The sequence below is a fragment of the Loxodonta africana genome, chromosome 6 (assembly GCF_030014295.1).
Source record: "Loxodonta africana isolate mLoxAfr1 chromosome 6, mLoxAfr1.hap2, whole genome shotgun sequence".
In the NCBI taxonomy this organism is placed as follows: Eukaryota; Metazoa; Chordata; class Mammalia; order Proboscidea; family Elephantidae; genus Loxodonta; species Loxodonta africana.
This window is the reverse complement of record NC_087347.1, coordinates 75805930-75825986: the sequence shown is the minus strand read 5'-3', so window position 1 is coordinate 75825986 and position 20057 is coordinate 75805930. Positions and strand designations below refer to the sequence as shown.

The window sequence follows — 20057 nt, the reverse complement described above, 5'->3', positions numbered from 1 at the left end:
GCTGTGTAAGAAAGAAAGTGGATTTCATGCACTCCCTTCTGTTTCATCTAAAGGAGAGGAGACCCAGGGTGTTCTAGGCCACTTCTGGGCAGCATCTCCCAGCATTAAGGGCCCTGCTTTGTGAAATACGGAGGGTCTGAGCGTGAACTGGGAAGAGCCTTCTGTCTTCCTTGAACTGTTGCCTTGTGGGGCCCGTTGTTTCGTCTCAGAAATTGTAATCTAACGCCATCTGGTGGTCACTTTGTCTTCACGTTTGGAATAGCAAGAATCGGGGTCTTAAAGGTTTGCACAATATTTGCCCAAACGTAAATCACTGTCGTCTTTGATTAATTTATTTAATATTAGAATATTTTCATCTTACGGATATCAAGGGAGAAGGGACCCTTTGACAATTATCTGAGGAATTTGACTATCTTCCCTTTGGGACATTGTTGTAATTTCCGGAGTCCTGTCTAGCGTTCTGGCTAGAACCCTGCCGCCCCTGTCACTCTTTTAACCCTTTCCTATGTCGCTGGAGTGAGTGTTGTGCGGTCTGTCAGACTGGGGGTGTTGATTAACTATGGTCTCCCAATGAAGGTAAAAAATGATTTGGGAAACTATCTTTAAGGTACATGAACACATCGAATGAATATTAGCTCCCGCTTAAAAGCCGAATGTAAGGTTAAGCAACCCTTTCCCCAACCTTTGTATCGGGAGACCAAAAACCAAAACCAAAACCACTGCCATCGAGTCGATTCCGACTCATAGCGACCCTATAGGGCAGAGTAGAACTGCCCCATAGAGTCTCCAAGCAGCGCCTGTATCGGCAGACAGCCGTTTAAACGGTGAGCTCTGCCATTTTTTTTTCTTTTTTGATCATAAATTAGAGACTTAAAATAGACTTTAATGAGCCAGCTAAAACGAACCAACCCCGTAGCTCTAAATTACCTTTCCTGAATGCTAAAAATGCTAAATGCTCCAAAAATAAAAAAAAAAAAAAAAGATTGACGTTTCTTATCTACTCACCTTGACGCGGACCATATTTTATACGTCAAAACCTCCCCCTCAGCCCGTTTGGGCGCCTCTTCCATGCCAACGCTCCTCCCAACCCCGTTTTTGCTTTGCGGGAAAGGCTTGGCCCCCCCAATCCGGTTGGAGTATCTTTAAACCTCCTGGGGAAAGGGCATTCTAGGCGGAGGGTCGCGTTCTCAGGTCTCAGCCATCCTTGACCTAAGGGAAGGTTGTCCTTGGAGGACAGAATGGAGCCGCTGGAGCCTCGGGCTATCAAATCCCCAACGCCCGGGAGAGACTGGAAGGGTCGTAGAGCGCCCACTCCTTCTTCTGTCTCTGGTTCAGTGTTCCTATTTCTTCAAAGCACTAAACCTTAGATCAAATGGAAATGAAACAGCTGGGCGGATACCACTCCTTTCCGGCCCACCCTTCACCTCCGGTTCCAGTCCCTGAAGAGGATTTCTTTTTTCCACCCCCATTATCCAAAACAACCTCCCCGCCTCCCCCGCAATAAAAGATAAAAAGAAAAATGAAAACACAAACAAAAAGACGGATTCCAAATGTTCTGAAGGGCCAAAAGACAACACGGCCACCCTTAGCCCAAATCCTAACCAGGGAGCGGAGGGGTAAAACATCGCACTCTCCAACCTAACAAAACAAACGCAGGATCTTCTGCCGGGAGGGAGGTAGACAGGAGCCCAGAGGGTTGGCAAAGAGCTACTGGCGGAAGCCGGCGAAACAGAGGGCTAGACTGAACCGAACAGCGGACGCTGTCCATGGTGCTGAATGAGCTGGGCCCGGCCTCAATGCTGAATAACTGGGATTGGATGGAATTCCAGGCCTCCGTCCCTTCCCATCCCCGCTGAGTCTGCGTTGAAAAAAAAAAAGTGGGAGACAATTGAAAAGTAAATCAAAGCCATAATGTGCCAAGTCTGCCACTCTCCCTGCCTAATTGGAAAGTCAACGTCATGAGTTCAGAGAGCACTAGGGGCAATGTAAGCTCCACGAGAACAGTACCTGGCACATAAAAAACCCAAACCTGTTGCCATGAGTCAATTCCGACTCATAGCGACCCTATAGGACAGGGTAGAACTGCCCCATAGGGTTTCCAGGGAGCGGCTGGTGGATTCGAACTGCTGACCTTTTGGTTAGCAACCTAACTCTCAGCCACTAGCCACCAGGTCTGGCAGGTAGTAGGTGATTAATAAATCGTCGTTTAGCTAACTGATTACTAAGAAACATTTTTAAATTAACGACGAACTAGGGCCTTCATTGCTCCCTTCCCACCACAGCAGAGAAAGAGGGGGGCACTCACTTTTAATCTGTGATACCTACAGCCCTGGTAGCACAGTGGTTAAGAGCTACAGCGAGCTGCGGCTGCTAACCAAAAGGTTGGCAGTTAAAATCCACCTGCCGCTCCTTGGAAACCCTATGGGGCAGTTCTACTCTGTCCTATAGGGTCGCTATGAGTAGGAGTAGACTCGATGGCAACAGATATCTAGCCTTGTGGAAGACTCTCCCCTCGCCCCCCATGAGATTATTTTGCTGGCTAAAACGTTGGAAGTGAGCGTTTGTGACGCTGGGGTCAGAGGAGGAAGTAGTTGAAATGTTCTCAATCTGGTGCCACAGGTGAAGTAAACGAATCTTCCTTTCTGAGGAATCTCAGGACTTGGGAGAAGGTGAGGAGATGGAGGGCAAGCAAGCGTCTTCTAGGGAGAGTGGACACTGAGGGACACCGGGATTGTAGCCTCCTCCGGCCCGTCTCCTTGTCCCTCGCGTCTTGAATGATTTAGCATTGTCACAGGACTCCCTGATTTGTGATTTCTTTTAGGTAAAGCTTGAGAAAGGGTCTTAGGTGTAGGTGAAATTCGGCGCTTCGCTTGGTGGTTAATCGTGCATCTCAAACGACGTGGAGAACCTGGGCGGTTTAGGGGAACGTTTCCTGCACAGAGCGAGCACGCCCACCCTGCCCAGCCCGGAGCTCTGGCGCCCCGGGCTGCGGTAACCCAGAGCCTGCGGTTCAGGATGCATTGGTGTCATTAAAAAGTGCCCGGGCTTTTCTTAAGAGGTGTAGAGAAGGTAACGGTATTTTCCTTAATATCAAGGGCAACGCGGTTATTTCAATCCTCGCATTGAGCTCCCTCTTGCTGATCGGACTGTAACTCCTCAGGGCGGCATCTTCTATCTTCCTTAAGGAATTTTCGGTGATTTGTAAGACTTTCGGCGTTTCCACTGTGTCGTGGTGAAAGGCGATAAGTCATTCAAAGAGAAGGGACGGGCCAGCCGGGCCCCAGATGTACTATAAATAACCGCAGCCTGCTGCACCGCAAAGGGGAAAATCTGTGAAAACGAGGAAAGAGATAATTGGTTACATGGTCTCACCGCCCCGCCCCCCACCACCACTTTGTTTTGACCTAAAGGAAAGGAAACCGAGCGAGAGGAAAAGAGAGAACATATGCTAGTGAAGAGGGTAGCTGAGGGATGAGCGAGTTATAGAGCCCCGCCAGCCTCTCGAGGTGTTGGTTTGGGTGCCCAAGAAAAGACCAGGCGAGCAAAGGGCCTCTCGGTCTCTGGGCGCCTGGCGCCCTCTGGTGGGAAATTTTTCGATGAACGCCTTTTTGTTGCGAGGGGAATTTCCAAACACAACAATGCATTAAATATGTTTAAATATTGCAACAAGAGAATCCTAAAACGGCGTGAAATCGAAAGGGGAGTGAGGGGAGTGGGCCAAGGCGGGAGGGCAGTCCGCCCTCAGGCAGATCCCCGGCGTCACCTCTGTGCTCGGCTTTCTCTTGCATTAGGAGCGGCGCTCGTGCGTGTTATTAACCTTCAGACGTGATCAATCAGGAGGGCTCCTTTCCCCTACCACCAAGGTGGCCAGAGCTAGGAAGGGAACGCACACTGAATGGAAAAAGAGGCCGTTTCTCTGCCGGTGGCACCGGGTGGTTGTCCTCAGGTGAGGCGGCTCTACTTTCTAGAGACTCCAGGTGGTTGAGGAAACGGGGATGAGGAGATGAAGGTTCTCCTATGGTCTGAGCATTTCCCCCTCATCTCTGTCGCCTTTGGCTCTACAACAATTGTGGCTCAGCGGAGAGCCAGAAAGGACACGACCCAGGGCGCGTTTTCGCAGATCTGGGGGAAAGTGATTCAGGCAAACCCACTGCTCCGGTCTTCTGGGAGATATTGGGGGGCGGGGGGCGGGGAGAAGAAGCGCTCAGGTGGCGGAATTCATAGGAATTATCTTTTCCCTCCTGTCACCCGACACCTTGCCTACTTAAAAAAAAAAAAATAGAGCATGTTGAGTACGTACTGGATTACTCATAGGGCCTTTTTCCCCACTCCCCCACCCCCCGGGCGCAAAACCGTGATCTGTATTTATAATCGCCCTATAAAGCTCCAGAGGCGGTCAGGCACCTGCAAAGTACCCCGCCGCTTTGCCGACAAGCGGCCCCCGCAAGCAGCTGCCTCGTGATTCCCCCGCGGAGCGGGTCCCCGCCTCCCCACTCCGCCCCCGCCTCCCCCGAAGCCAAGCAGCCGCCTCTCCGGATCTCTCTCTTCTCCTATTGACGCTCGCGTGCGGGACAGAGCCAGCTAGAGGCAGGCGGCGGCTGGAGGTGACGCCGGGCAGATTACGCCTGGGGCAGGATCCGGCCAGGAGGTGTTGAGAGGTTTTCTGCGCGCTGCGCGGAAGAGCGTCGGGAGCCCCTGGCTGGTGGCAGCCGAGTCTAGGTGGGTAAGCGCGTCGCCGCCCGGACTTCCCCAGCTCCCAGCCTCTGCCATTCGGCTGGGACTTTTTCGCCTGTAGATTCTCGGTCACCCATCCCTATTCCCTAGCGAGGGGAATGCGTCCCGCCCGCCCCAGCCCAGGCTCTCGGTTGGTGCCGGGCTCAGAGACCTCCGCCCCCCGCACTCTTCCTACCCCCGCCCTAGGCAGGATTCACGCCTCGTGCTGACGTAGGGCTAGAGAGATTTTTCCCTGCTTCTCGCGGCTGAGAATGCCGGTCTCGGCAAGGGGCAGCACGCAGCAGCAACACAAGGTGCGTCTCGGAGTGGTAACCTGTTACTTCCCCAGCAGCCGCGATCTGCCAGCAGCCCGGCGTTACTGTAAGCTCTGTACGAGTGCGCGCGCGGGGCTAAGCGTGGGGTCCTGGGCTAGTGGAGGTGGCGGCCCGCCCACGCTCCTCTGCAAGGTCTTAGGTCTACCCAGATTCGCCTGCACTCTCTCTGTCCCGGGGCTTTCGAACGCCATCGCGCCAACGCCGCGCGCCCAAGTGTTGCGCCGCGCACAGTTCTTTTCTTGTCTGCCGCCTCCTGCGCGCTGGGTGCAAGTTCGTTTCTCTGGTAATTCTTCCCTTTTTTGCCTCTTCCACCCCCTTGGGTCTGTATGGCGAGAAATGTGGGGTTCTCGGGGAGCTGGGTGCAGGGGAAAACACTGAAATCAGGGCTGTACCTCGCCCTAGGCTTCCAGATGGCTCAAAGAGGGGTGGGACGAGAGCGAGACGAAGGAGGTTCCGACCCGCTGCTTTCTGGCTGTCTGGAGTGCAGGGTGACCGTGGTTCTTCCCCAGCCAAGTCCAAGAGAGAATGTAAAGGAATCGGCCTTTTTTTCCCCCTCTCACTTGGCCTCACCAAGGTCCCCGGTCCCCGGAGCAGATAGCATCCTTCTTTCCAGGGAATTAGCCAGACACAACAACGGGAACCAGACACCGAACCAGACGTGCCCGCCCTGTGCGCGCTCCCCCCGCCTGCCTGCCAGCCCGCCCGCAGCTGAAAGCCCAATGGGGCTTGTCGAGGCTCGGCTCGAAAAATCGCACACTATCCTCCTTTGCCATCCTAGCCCGGTCCCCCGTACCCACGCGACGCTCACTGGCCTTGGGCCCCCTCGTCTCAGCACTGCGCTCCAGGTCTTCCCGCTGCGCGGGACTGGAGAGCCGCCCGGGGCTGCGTTGCCAGCGCCCAGTCTCCGATCTCGCACGCAAGTCTTCTCCTCCCTCCGGCCCACCCCAGCCCAGCGCACTCGCTGCCTTTCCTCCCTCCTTTCTCTAGTGCCTGGGGACTCCAGCCCGAGCGTCCGTGTCCCCAGCGGCTCAGCTATCTTTCGCGCGCGAATCCCCAAAGCCCTCCACGCACAGCTCTCGTTTCTCTTTGCAGCCTTTTTCTGCGCCCAACCCACCGAGGATTCCGGACAGCAGAGGCCTCGCGACGAACTAGCTGATGGCGTCTTCGACCCCTTCCTCATCCGCCGCCGCCTCGAACGCGGGAGCGGACCCCAATACTAGCAACCTGCGCCCCACAAGTAGGTCCCGCCCTAGTTTCCGGTCAAATGGACTGCGGGAAAGATGAAGGCACTGGGAGTTGGGGAGGCTGCGTTGGCAGAAAGAGGAGGAGCGCGGAGATGATGGAGGCCAGGAAATAAATAGGGCTCTGACCCGAGGCCCGGCCAGAGGTCACTCGGCTGCCGGAGACGCTGGGCGGCTCCCTGGGCGCCCGAGAGCGATAGACGTGCAAGGTCGCTGCACTGGCGATGGTTGGGGGCTCCACTGCGAGGGAAGGACCTGAGGCGTGAGTGTTGTTTTTGTTGTACTGTGTGTGGTTTCCTTGCGCTGCGGGACAACGAGGGTCAGGGCAGGGGGAGGTGTGAGAAGCTGAGAGCCCCAAGCGGGATAAAAAATTTTCTCTCTCGGGCTTTCGCTGGGTCTAGATCTGACCTCCTCCCTTCTCCCAGCGCTGTGCTCACAGTCTATAATCAGCGGAAATGTCGACGTTAATTGCAGCTTTTAGAAAACTCAGAGTCCCTAATTGCTCCAAATTTGCGTTGAGCTATTGACGAGTGAGGGAGAAGCCAGGGGCGGGAAAGGTGCATAAAACGGCTGGAGGCTGAGCCTCGACATTTCAGACAATTAATTACATCTCAGAGACAAAAAAAAAAAAAAAAAGAGTGGGCAGCATACTGAGTGGCGAGAAAGGGGGGACGGGAGGAACAGGAAGGTTTGCTAGGGCGGGCGGAGAGAACTCCCCTCTCCTTTCTCCGGTGTAGGAGACCTGTCAGCAGGAGACACGCCCGGAAGTCGGAGGAAGAGGAAGGGGAGATTTTCGCTGCCCTACCTCTAGCTGAGCTCGTTCTTCAGCCGGTTTCCAGAATGTGTCTTTAATTGATTGATTCCCTACCTCTCTTTAGAGGCCTGGGGATAAGAGGATTGCTTTTCTTTTTCTATGTTAAATTAAAATGTCTTCACACACACACACAAATCTATCAGCTGCAGACCGTAAGGGCCTCAGAATTTTTTTATAGAAAGGGTTTAGGAACAAGCTTGTGGTTTAGAAGGAGCTTATTGCTGTGCTTTTATGTCGCTTCCTATAAACTTGAGAAAATGTCAGTTTTCATAATCAACAAAGGGAGGGGGCTGTTAGCGGTAAGCCCCCTCTCCAGCTCCTTGGCGCAGTCACTGGCTCCCAGGCATAAGGCCTTGTCTTAAGTCCTCAGGCTGCGTTCCAGTTCCCTTTGAGACTGCCTCCCCCTCCCTCAGCCCATAACCCCCAGGCAGGCTAAAATTACCCACACAACAAAGAGGGGCTCCGGAGCGCCCCCGGGCTTGGTGGCACCGGAGGCAGAGCTGGACCGAACAGCCCCAGAAGAACGAGAGGCTTGTGTGCCTTTTGTCTGTCCTCCTCTTTTCCTGTCCTCCCTGCATTTCCCACCCCATTTTTTGCTGCCCGGCAGGGCTTGGCGGCTGCTGCTTTCATCCTTCCTACTAGAGTCATTTCTCCCTTGGTCGTGCGCTCCCACTTCTCGGCGCCCGCCGGCCGCGGCATGTAAATGCCCGGCCTAGGGTTAAGACCCAACAGAGGCACTGACCCTAGTCGGCACGCGGCCAGGGGCGCCTCGGAACCGCCGAGGCGGAGGGAAGAGAGCCGAGGTCCGGCCAGAGAAGAGCAGGCAGCAACCGCCCTCTAATAGCCCACCCCTAGTCGCACAGTAGAATGCAAGCGTATGTCCTGCTCTTCTCCCGCTCCGGCCCTCCCTGCAGACTTACCTTCGCCCACCTAGCGGTCTCCGCTTCTCTGCCTCTCTCAGGTCTCCTGGGAGGTGGCTTTGCTCAGCCCGCACGACCTTATTGGCCTTTTGCTCCAGCGATCATCTGGTTCCGGGACGGAGTCCTCCTTGACCTCGGCCCCTCGGTCTTCCGGACTGTCGCTACACCACGGAAGCTCTCTAGCTCCCTCTGCTCGTCCCCCTTTTTCTCTTGCTGAAGCCCCCAATTCTGAAAGGCAGTGCAATGTGTCTGAACTCCAGCCTCCCAGCTGGGTGACCTTGGAAAACTTACTTGCCCTCTCTGAGCCTTAATGTTATTTGCAAAATAGGTCTTAGATTAACACTCCTCCTACCTGTTTCATAGGGTCGTTAAGAGGGTTAGATGAGGTAGTGTTTATCTGGTGGAAATAGTTCAATACCCGCCAGGTATTATTATTAGGGTTTTGCTTTCGCACCGATTTCCTGTCTGTCGTGGAACCCCATCTGTGACATGCTGTCTTACCGACGTCGGGCTATTTCCTCTCCCCGCTGTGTCTCTGTTGTGCCTGGGATTTAATGGATGTCACTCTCCTTATCACAGTTAACACTCGCGCTGAGCTAGAGGCGCGGGCCGGGGTGGGGGTGGGGATGGGAGTGATTGGAGGCGTTATGAAGTATTGGAAGGGGATTTCGCTCAGGGCCCACCACACGGACCCAGACGCCGACGCAGGCCGTACAGGCATGGGGCTGCTTTCCTTGCTCATTGCTGCAAGCTGAACCCGAAGGCAGGTAGACCCTGAGAACAGCTAATCCAGTCGCCCTTGGGGCCACGGCTCGGCCCTAGAGGAAAATTCCTGCTTTTCTTCGCTTTTGCCTGCTCCGGGCCTGAAATGCTCGAGACTCAGGTCTGGGGCACAGATGCCGGAAGGGTTAATGAGGGGCAGGTTGGGAAGGGAGGTCAGGGATGAGGACCGGAGGCGCACTGATGTCTTCCCGACTCCTGGTCCGACTGAAGGGCAGTCATGCGAGCCCGATTATCTAGTCAAATACTGTTTTTCACCCAATTAATTCTTGAACTCTTCGGCGACCCCATTTCATGCCAGTTTATTTTAAGCTGCCACTCGGCTGGAGACCCGCCAAGAAATTATGAGACGTTTCGGTCCCAGATGCCTCGGTGTTCCCTTTCTGGGCTGCTGTGGTCGTCCTTGGAGTCTGAGGGGCAGAGACCAGGGGGCAGGGCCTGGCGGGTTGGGATTGTGGACCACGAGGCTTGGCGGTTTCCGAGCGGAGTCAGCTCCGCCCCTCCCGACCCCGCCTCCCTGACTCCCCCGCGGGGTACCTTGGGGGCTGGCAGGGGCGTTGAATGTGCCGCCTCGCAGAAACACTGTCGGTACCTGAAGGCGGGAGGAGGAACGGGGTGTGATGAGGGCTCGTAGGGCACGCGTCTGCTCGTCTGCCACAAATCTTATCTGCTCCTTTCAGGAAGGACCTTTTAATAAGGGACAGTGGAAAGGAATCCCCGCCCCCCGAGAAAACCTTTGCCCTTGACCCTGTCCCACATAGTCCGAGCTGCACTGACCGCACCTCTCTCGCTCTCTCTCGTCTTAGCGTATGACACCTGGTGCGGCGTGGCCCATGGATGCACCAGAAAACTGGGGCTCAAGATCTGCGGTAAGTGAAAGGGCCAGCGGGGGCTGGAGGGACGCGCAGGCCTTGTCTGTGTGGAGAGTAGAACGCATGTGGAGGGGGATCTCGGCTCTTGGGTCTGGTTTTCTAAGGTACCTGCAGACCCCACGCCCGACGGAGACGCTCCCACAAGGCCCTGAACCACCTCCGCCCTCCCAAGGCCTTTTCCCCTGGAGCCCAGACCACGTGAGACCCAGTTGAGGGACCACCGGGTGTCAGATCTGGGCACAAAAGCGCGAGGGCAGTGCCCCCGCGCGGTAGCCCAGCTCTCCCTGCCAGTGCCTGGGCCACCCTGGCAGGTGCGCTCGGTCCGCGTCTCCAAGGCTAAATAGAAAACGTGAACTGCTCTGGCTTTCCTGGCGAGCAGGCCAAAGGCGCATTATCTGCCTAAACCGGTTAGTGACCCGTCGCCCCATTCTCTCCTCCGCCAGTTCCACCTCCCTTCGGTCCCCTGTCTGGGCGCATTGAAAGTGGCCTTCCGGACTTGAGGTTTTTGCCCCGAGATGCTGTAACGGATTCAGGTTTCGTTTTGGGGGCCTCCGAGGCAAAGGGAAAAGATAGCCTGCAGTCCTCAGTGGCCTTTTTGGGGGAGGTGGCGGCGGTCAAAGCCCGAGGGTTTGCCAGGCGTGCCCTCGCTGGCGAAGAGAGAAGGGAAAGAGCGCAGGCGGGGACGTGGGGCCGCGGGTCAGGCACGATTTGCCAAGAAGGAAGGAAAATAGATCTGCAGAGCTGGAAAGAAAAAAAACCTCCTGTCCGGAGAAGTGAGGGGCTGAAATGAATATGCTCCGGGGATTTTTTTTTTTTTTTTTTAAAGGAAAAGAGGTTTATTGGAAGAGACACAGATGAGTGGCTCTGGCTGAACAATGAGGACTTGCTTTCTTTGCTACATTTCACCGTCTAAAATTCTCTAGCCTTATCGGGCCAGAAAATACGGCTGCCCCTGGGCAAGGGGTGGAGAGGCGGGGGAAGATTAACGAGGGGCTTATTAAGGACCCATCCGTCAGCTGCTACGCGCGAGAGATAGTGGCGGAGCAGGCGCCGGGCAAGCACCCAGGGGCTCCATCGGCGGAGCTCTTGCCCCAGCCCCTGGCGCGCCTGCGAATCGGTCGGTGAGTGGGTGTTCTCTAGGCCTGAGCTTCCCGGCTTCCCGGGGCCTGTCCCGGGCCGCGAAGGTGGCGGCAGAATGAGGCCCGAAGAGAGAGGGGTTATTGAGCAGCCCCCTGGAATCATCCCTCTAGCCCACTTTTCTGAGTTTCTGTGGCCCTGTCCCCCTGATCCCGGAACCAGCGTTTACGTTGAGGAGGGGGAGCTCAACCCTCAGACCAAGCGATGTTTCAGGGAAAATCCCAGCCTCGCCGCGGGGCGGCCCCGGGGTTTGGCCCTAGCTCCAGCTTGGGTGGCCCACGGGGCAAAGCCGGGGCCACGTCCGCGCAGGGGCAGCTGGCTGCGGCCTAGCTTTGTTCTATAAATAGTCCACTCCCCCAGCCGCCATTCCCGGCTTAATGGCCCGTTTCGCGCCAGGTCTCTTCGGCGGCCGCCGTGCTCGGCTCCTGCAGCCGGCATTGTCATGCAGCCGGGCAAGCAGAACTGAGCCCTGGGCGCCCGCCGCGGCTGAGGACCGGGTGGCAGGGGGCGGCTGTTATGGAGGCTCAGCTCCGGGCGAGGGCTGCTTTCCCTCCTGCGAGGAGAGGGGCGAGAGGTGCGGTACCAGGCTTGCCTCGAGGGGGCGGCCCTCATCCATCTCCGCCTCCTGGCCTCGGGACGGGTTCTGCGTCTTGCTGCCGGGCTACAGGCCCTCCGGGGTCCGCTGGAAGAAACGGTTTGAGCACTCCTTCCCGGGACACACCCGACATATTCTGAGAGAATAAAGTTTGAGCTTCGCTGGGTCCTGGAATAGGATGTCCCGGGATTGGCCAGTCAGTGTCATGGGGGAGAGCTCTTGGGCATTTCAGGGCTACCATCTCGGAGAGTGAAGCCTTGGTGGCGAAGTGGTTAAGCGTTCAGATGCTAGCCAAAAGGTCGGCAGTTCCAATCCACCAGCCGCTCTTTGGAAACCCGATGGAGCAGCTCTACTCTGTCCTTGTAGGGTCGCTGTGAATCGGAATCCATTCAATGGCAATGGGTTTATCTCAGAGAGTTTCTTCTCTGTTCCCTCCCTCCACTCTTAGAACACTAATTTCAGGAAAGTTGTAACCCATGTGACAAGAGAAGAGGGCAGGGCAGTCTGTTGGAGGAAATTGCCTTCCACTAAAGCTTGGGGTTACACCTCAACATAAAGAAAACAAAAATCCTCATAACAGGACCAATAAACAACATCATAATAAAGGGACAAAATATTAAAGTTGTCAAGGATTTCATTTTACTTGGATCCACAATCAGCACCCATGGAAGCCAGCAGTCAAGAAATCAAAGAATGTATTGCATTGGGCAAATCTGCTGCAAAAGACCTCTTTAAAGTGTTCAAAAACAAAGATGTCATTTTAAAGACTAAGGTGTGCCTGACCCAAGCCATGGTTTTTTCAGTCACCTCCGAGGCATGTGAGGGCTGGACAATGAATAAGGAGGACTGGAAAAGAACTGATACCTTTGAATATGGTGAAGAATATCGAATATACCATGGACTGCCAGAAGAATGAACAAATCTGTCTTGGAAGAATTACAGCCATAATGCTTCTTAGAAGTGAAGATAACAATCAGGAGAGACCAGTCCCTGGAGAAGGACATCATACTTGGTAAAGTAGAGGGTTAGTGAAAAAGAGGAAGACCCTCAACGAGGTGAATTGACACACAGTGGCTGCAACAATGGGCTCAAACATAGCAATGATTGTGCGGATGGTACAGAACCATGCAGTGTTTCATTCTATTGTACATAGGGTCACTAAAAGTCGGACCCAACTGGATGGCACCTATCAGTAAGAACAACAACAAAGATTGGGCTACAGGTTAGGAAGCTTCACCTTAGGTTTGATTCTGAAAGAAAACAAAAAGCCAGGAGGATTTATTTTCCGTACTTTAAGCTAACTCTGACTATCCATTTTAACCTAGCGAAGGCAGAGTGCAATTTATGGTTTTATCCCTGGATCCACAGCCCACTCCCCTCCTCCCAGACCTTCAAGGGCCTGGTTGGTACCCTCTTGACCCACACCACTGGGGTTGGTTTGACCTTTTCACCTTAAGACAAACAGAGGAACTAAAGGTCTTCCTTCCCACCTCCAAACTCATTGTCATGGGTAACCCCCATAAGCATCCTCAGTGCCCTTCTAAGATCCAGTATTCTACCTCTCCCCCCAACTAAAAGCCAAGGAGTAAGACTGCTAGGAAGTACCAGGGTAGAGGCAGACTGCCCCCAGGGAGAATAATCAGCTAGAAGAAACCCAGAGTCTTGGAGAACGGGGGTGGCCACAGGCATGGTGGCATGACCTAAATAGAATAAGACACAGGGAGTCCTAACTTCTGGCCCTGAGCTCAGCTAACTTGTCAATATGTCCTTGGGCCTCCATTACTTATCTATGCAAAGGTCCCAAACTGGCTGCCAGTTTCAGCCCCTGAGCTGTTTTATTTAGCCTGCACAGTGTGTGTGTGTGTTTCATTTTTGTATTAGTTGCCAGCTTTTGAAAATAGACTTCAAATGTTCTGTATTTCTGGCCATTCTTGAAAAAAAGGGGGTGGGCATGATCTGGCAGAGTGCTCTTAGCCCATAAAATCGGCCCCTCCTGCAGGCTAATGCAGCGTCGTGCCAGGGCACACCACCCCCTTGGCTGTGGGCCCTTTTATCACACACAACTTGCAGCCCCACATAGAAACAGCTGGCTGCAGCTGAGTGCTGGCTGCCTCCTTCAGGTAGGCACATGTTCTCTCCACTGCTCACTAGGTCTTTTTTTAGGCCTTTGCATTTGGAGGCAGGGGTGAGGAACCAGCAGCAGGAGCTCCCCTTGGCGTAGAGGTGGGGTCATGGCAGGACTTGCCTCCTCTTGTCCCGTGAAGCTGGACAGCATGCTATAAAATGACCAAACACAGCTGCAGCTTTGGCTTCCCTCTGCCTCCCTCTTTACCTCTACAATATTGAGCTTGGTTACTAGTTACCCACAGGCTTAAATCAGGTTTTCACAGCTGGGATGTGGACCCAGAGAGAAAACAGCCTGCCTCAGTCTCAGGGTCCCCTGCTTCTACCCCTTGTCAAAGTTGTCAAGGTGCTGACCCCAGCAGAAATTGTCAAAGTGCTGACCCCAAGGTCATCCACCACCTCTCCACCCCTGGACAAATATCTGGTTCCTTCCAGACCTCCCGGAGGCATGGGTCATTTACCTTTTTTGTGGCTCCCAGTAGTTTAGAAAATAAATACCTTCCAAAACAGGATAAAAGAAATGACGGTATACATGAAATGTTTACATGAGCAAATTAATAGTTTTTTTTTAACTCAAATTGTAATGCAAAGTAATTGTGCTATTTGTAATGTAATTTTAGAGCTTTATAGAAAATATTCATTCCTAGCACCCTGCAGGAAGTGTGGTCCTGGAATGAAATGCAGGTTTAAAGATGTGTGATAATTATCATTTCCCAACCCTATCAGGACATCTCTGTGGCGCCTGTGTCAACACCTCCTTTGGGGATAATATCCAAAGCTTAAATCAAGGTCCTGGTTCCTGCGGCTGCCCATAGGAAAGGGGTTTCTGAAGCTCAAAGGAGAATTAAGGTTTTCCCAGGGAAGTGAGTCAGAAGCCCCACCAGAGGACTGAGACTAGGGAGCGGGGCTTGAGGTAGGCAGGACCTCACCTCCATTAGGCTGCTTGGGTTTGGTCTCTCCAGCCTAGCAAATTCCACAGCTCACTATTCCGGGCCCAGGAGACGAGTCTCAGAACTCAGGAGCCAGATGTTCCTGCCTCCCTCTGGATGCCACTTCATTCACTGGCAAATGAGTGCTGCTGCCTCCTGGTTCTGGACTCTGGGGATTTGGAAGAGGAATTCAGAAAGTGGGAGAAGAGGTGAGGAAAATGATATGACCCCCATCTTTGTATCCAAGTGTGATGTCTATTATAATTTACTTCCTCCCCTCTGATGTCCTTTAGGACTTTAGTGCTGAATTTAGAAGGTGCTGGGAACAATGAAGGGCCTGTGCCTCTGCCTTCCTATTCCTCCTTCCAAAAACAGACATTGGCTCTTGTGTGTGGGAAGATTCTAATCACTGAAACCTTCCTCTCCATCCCTCCTTCCTGCACCCATCACCACTGAATTGCAGTCTGGGGGAAGTTAAGCTGAATTTCCTAGATTAACTTGTCTGCCCTTGCACCTCCTGGGACTTTCATCCAAGCTTGTGTGATGTGTGTAATCCTCCCCAAGGATCTTGGTATCAACAAAGACAGCTTGAGGGTCACCAAGAAGCTTGGAACTTTCCTCTTTTAAGTATGTTGCATTTGGGGCTAAGATTGAGGCCAAATTGAAGGAGATGCTGAAGGAAGGAGCAGGTTTGCAGGCCAGGAGCCCCAGGGAAATAGATGGGGTGGAGGGACGGAGTATGCTCCAGGTTGGCAGATTCTCCAGCCCTTTGGCTCAGTCCTGCATCTCTGTTTGCGGCTGGTATCGTTTGTTGTGTTCTTTTCAGGCGGGAGAGATTTCCACTCCCTTGGAGCTACAGAGGGCTACAAGTTTAGAACCCGCTCTGGACTTCAGAGTTTATCTCTCTCAAGTTCTTCGATCACCTTCTGTCTTTATTACAACCTTGGTCACCATCAAAGGCATATGCATGTCTGTTTTATCTGCTAGACTGTAAGGTACCAGAGGGTAGGGTGTCTGTCTAATTTGTCTTTATCTGCTCTCCCCATCCTAAAAGCTTAGCACAGTGTTTTTCAACACTAGGTGCTCAATAAGTAATTATAGAATTAAAGGTCACCACATAGATTTTAAGCTTTCTTCTCTCTTTCTCCAATATCTTTACTCAAGGAGAGATGGTAATACAGGGAAAACTGCCCTCCAGGTTTAGGTCCAAAAACTTTAACTTATACTCAACTAAAAAAAAAAAAAAAAAAATGTGAGCATTACCTGGTGCCAGAGGAAAGCATCTTCTCTAATCCCTGCTGCTGGTCCTTACCCCATCCTCTCTCTGCTGGTCATCATTCCCTCCTCCCCTTGGCTGCACAGCCCATAAACTCAGTGCTGGCAGCATCCTCTCTGATTGCATCCCTTCCCTTAAAACCCCATCCTGGGGCTGGCTACTGGAGTGGAAACTGTCCAATTGACTTAATTCTGAGTTCACTGTCACGTTCAGAGAGCAGAATGGGCTTCACTGACTGTTTTTCTCTCTCGCATGACTGGGTCTGTGCCACTGATGACACTTGGCACTGCCCCTTCTCCGCCTGAAGGCGAGCAATACCAGAGTCACTATATATAAAATGCAGACACTAGACTTCTCAGGAGAAACAACAGTCCCACTCGGAGAGTCGACTTGGACCCAGCAGCTAACCTTCGGAGGCAGGGTAGCTCGGCACCCTTCCTCTGACCCAGCTTCTTGTGCCACAGGCTTCTTGCAAAGGACCAACAGCCTGGAAGAGAAGAGCCGACTTGTGAGCGCCTTCAAGGAGAGGCAGTCCTCCAAGAACCTGCTCTCCTGTGAAAACAGTGACCGCGATGCCCGTTTCCGGCGCACCGAGACCGACTTCTCCAACCTGTTTGCTCGAGGTAGTCCTTCTCCCTCACCCTGGCCCTAGTGCTGTCCAGTAGGTTCCTTATTTGACTTTCTTTTTCCTGAAATTTTACTGCCTTTACCAAAAAAAGGAAACCGTGGTGGCATAGTGGTTAAGAGCTATGGCTGCTAATCAAAAGGTTAGCAGTTGGAATCTACCAGATGCTCCTTGGAAACCCTATGGGGCAGTTCTACTCTGTCCTATAGGGCCGTAGGGTCACTATGAGTCGGAATCAACTTGACAGCAATGGGTTTTGGTTTTTGGTTTTTACCAAAAAACGTCATTACTGTCTCTGAATCTTCATGAAACTGCTTTCTGGGAATTGGAATATAATCTACTCCCTTCATCCCAACTGCCCGAGCCCCCATTATTTTGGAAGTTGGGTGAGGGCAATCAATAAAATAGTCAACTTATTAGAACAGCCCCTCTAAAGACACTTGGCAATTAGTCAGTTGCAAAAGGACAAATATTGTATGAGACCACTATTATAAGAACTCGAGAAATAGTTTAAATAGAGAAGAAAATATTCTTTGATGGTTACGAGAGGGGGGAGCGAGGGAGGGAGGGAGGAAAAGGGGCATTCACTAATTAGTAGACAAGAACTAATTTAGGTAAAGGGAAGGACAGCACCCAATACAGAAGAGGTCAGCACAACTGGACTATACCAAAAGCAAAGAAGTTTCCTGAATAAACCAAACACTTCGAAGGCCAGTGTAGCAGGGGCGGGGGTTTGGGGACCATGGTTTCAGGGGACATCTAGGTCAATTGGCATAATAAAAACTATTAAGAAAACATTCTGCATCCCATTTTGGAGAGTGGCATCTGGGGTCTTAAACACTAGCAAGTGGCCATCTAAGATGCAACAATTGGTCTCAACCCACATCGAGCAAAGGAGAATGAAGAACACCAAACACACAAGGTAAGTATGAGCCCAGGAGTCAGAATGGGCCACATAAATCAAAGACTACATTAACCTGAGACCAGAAGAACTAGATGGTGCCCAGCCACAACCGATGAGTGCCATGACGGGGAGCACAACAGAGAATCCCTGAAGGAGCAGGAGAGCAGTGGGATGCAGACCCCAAATTCTAGTATAAAGACCAGACTTAGTGGTCTGACTGAGACTGGAGGGACCCCAGAGGTCATAGTCCCCAGACCTTTTGTTAGCCCAAGACAGGAACCATTCCCGAAGCCAGCTCTTCAGACAAGGAGTGGACTGGACTATAAGACAGAAAATGATACTGGTGAGGAGTGGGCTTCATGAATCAGGTAGACACATGAGACTATGTGGGGAGCTCCTGTCTGGAGGGGGGATATGAAGGCCGAGGGGGACAGAAGCTGGCTAAATGAACACGGAAACACAGGGTGGAGAGAAGGAATGTGCTGTCTCAGTAGAGGGAGAGCAACTAGGAGAGCATAAAAAAAAAAAAAATTTTTTTTTTTTATAGGAGAGTATTTTTTTTTTATAGCAAGGTGTATATAAGGTCTTGTGTTGGAGACTGACTTGATTTGTAAACTTTTACTTAAAGCGCAATAAAAAAATTTTAAAAAAAGACACTTGCAGGGACAAATATGAGTCATAGAATCTCTGAATCTGAAGGAATATAAACAAATAAGAAATCCTGTGGTTCCCTTCATAACATTTATTCCTCCCACCCCAACCCCTTCCAAAAAAAGAACCATACTGTTGGGAGACATGTGAATGGGTCTCATAAATAAGGACTATCCTGAAATTCATTTTCCTTTGGGGGCTCTTTAACTGATTACTGCTGGCCCCTACAACACTGGTCTCGGGAGGTGTTTTACCCTTCTCCCTCCAACAGCTCAAAGGTAGACCCCCCCCTTTCCATAGGGCCACAGAGGCCAAACCAGAACATTAAACAAGACTATTAGAAACTCAGAGATAATCCAGGGAATGGACACAGAGCACCATCTGTAGCCAGATAACCTGCTCTTGAGCTATGGCTGACATCAGCAACTGAGGCCACCTACAGCGTTCCTCCCTGGTTAGCTGCCCAGCATGACTCTGCCTAGCAGAGGCTGTAACCCCTGCAACACCAGATGATGCTCAGTCACTTCCAGATGTCCCAAAGTTCAGGCCCAAAAGGATGACGTCAAGAGAGAGGCAGGGATCCACCTTCCAGTTCTAATTTCCTGTCGGAGGATACCACAAAGGGCTACCCTCTTCAGGGGAGAACCCGGCCCCGACCCACAAAGGCTTTACCCTCTGATATCAACAGATCAAGCACATGATAACATCAAACCAAAAGCCCGATGTCTGAACCAGAGGAACAGAGACATGTCTTGTACCAGGGGAGCAAGACAGAAGACTCCTCCATCAGGATAGGTGCCCATCAGCCTGCAAAATGGACAGCTATAGTGGCAGGGAGCTCACAGCTTTTCAAAGCACAAAGGCTGTGAATCCCAGAAATTGTATGCAAAAATTTTGTGTAAGTGCATATCTGCTTTTATCTGGGAGTATGGTACATCAGACTCTCCATGAGTGTGTGTGTGTGTGTGTGTGTGCGCACACACATATATATCCTGAAATGAAATTCCACCTATAAAGATATCATGACTGATTTTAGGAATTTCTGGGCCAGGGAAATCCAGATATGAGTCAGGTAATAATCACTTGTTGGCTTTCCCCCCTCAGATCTGCTTCCAGCTAAGAACGGGGAGGAACAAACTGTGCAGTTTCTACTGGAGGTAGTGGACATACTGCTCAACTACGTCCGCAAGACATTTGACCGCTCCACCAAGGTGCTAGACTTTCATCACCCACACCAGTTGCTGGAAGGCATGGAGGGCTTCAACTTGGAGCTCTCCGACCACCCTGAGTCCCTGGAACAGATTCTGGTCGACTGCAGAGACACCCTGAAGTATGGGGTCCGCACAGGTAAGGGTGAGAGCCAGGTGGACCTGCAGTGGCACCCTTGCGCTCCACATGCAGATTGTGAGGATATCAAACTCTTGTTAAGGGAGAAGCACAAGCCCTGCCCAAGGAAGGCAGCAGAGTGCTCCATGACCACAAGAATGACCTCGGGCAGAGATGATTGGTGAAAGTCCCCTGACTCTGGCAGAAACTTATTACCTTACCATTTATTATTGTAAAGGTAGATTAAGAAGATATAGATACATGTCAAGCTCTGTATAGAGTTGTTCATTCTTGGTTTTAGGCTGTTCACAACCTAAAGAGAGCAGAACAACCCATCCCCTACTTCTTTTCCTTTTCCCTTCTCCATTTACATGCCTATTTCATTCGATAAATCCTACCCTTGCCTCTCCCTGACACAGATTGGGCCCATTTCCCTCTCCTTCTATTGGCTAGCCCAAAAAGTCCACCCTTCTCCTTCACATTCTATTCCAGCCCCTGAAGTTTAGACACCCTGAATCACCGTATCCTATTTCCAACTGCCTTACTGTCTTCTTTTCATGTTACAGGAGCCCTCTCTATCCAGCAATTCTGGCCAAAGTCATTACTTTAAAGTTGTCTCAAGTTCAAATACGTTTTAGTTTTCCTGAGCTCTTGGACAGATGAATCTATAAGAGATGGCCGTCTGTGGCATAGTCACCACCACAAGGGGAGTCCCTGAGGCCACAGCTGGCAGCCGCCTCATTTTTCCTTCTCTCTATTCTTTCTTTCTTTCTCCCTCTCCTTTATATTTCTTCTCAATCTTCTTAGTCATTTGA

At 52.0% G+C, this 20057-nt stretch overlaps 1 protein-coding gene across 2 annotated transcripts in view; it reads left to right on the top strand.

Annotated features, from left to right (window-relative positions):
• Nucleotides 1-6203: 6203 nt before the first annotated feature.
• GAD1 (glutamate decarboxylase 1) overlaps nt 6204-20057 on the top strand; it is a 41243-nt gene continuing 27389 nt past the window's right edge. For both annotated transcript variants that reach the window (XM_003405794.3, XM_003405795.3), the window contains exons 1-4: nt 6204-6285; nt 9610-9672; nt 16201-16359; nt 19021-19263. In XM_003405794.3, the coding sequence (XP_003405842.2) occupies nt 6204-6285; nt 9610-9672; nt 16201-16359; nt 19021-19263 (547 nt within the window). The remainder of the gene's footprint in view (nt 6286-9609; nt 9673-16200; nt 16360-19020; nt 19264-20057) is intronic.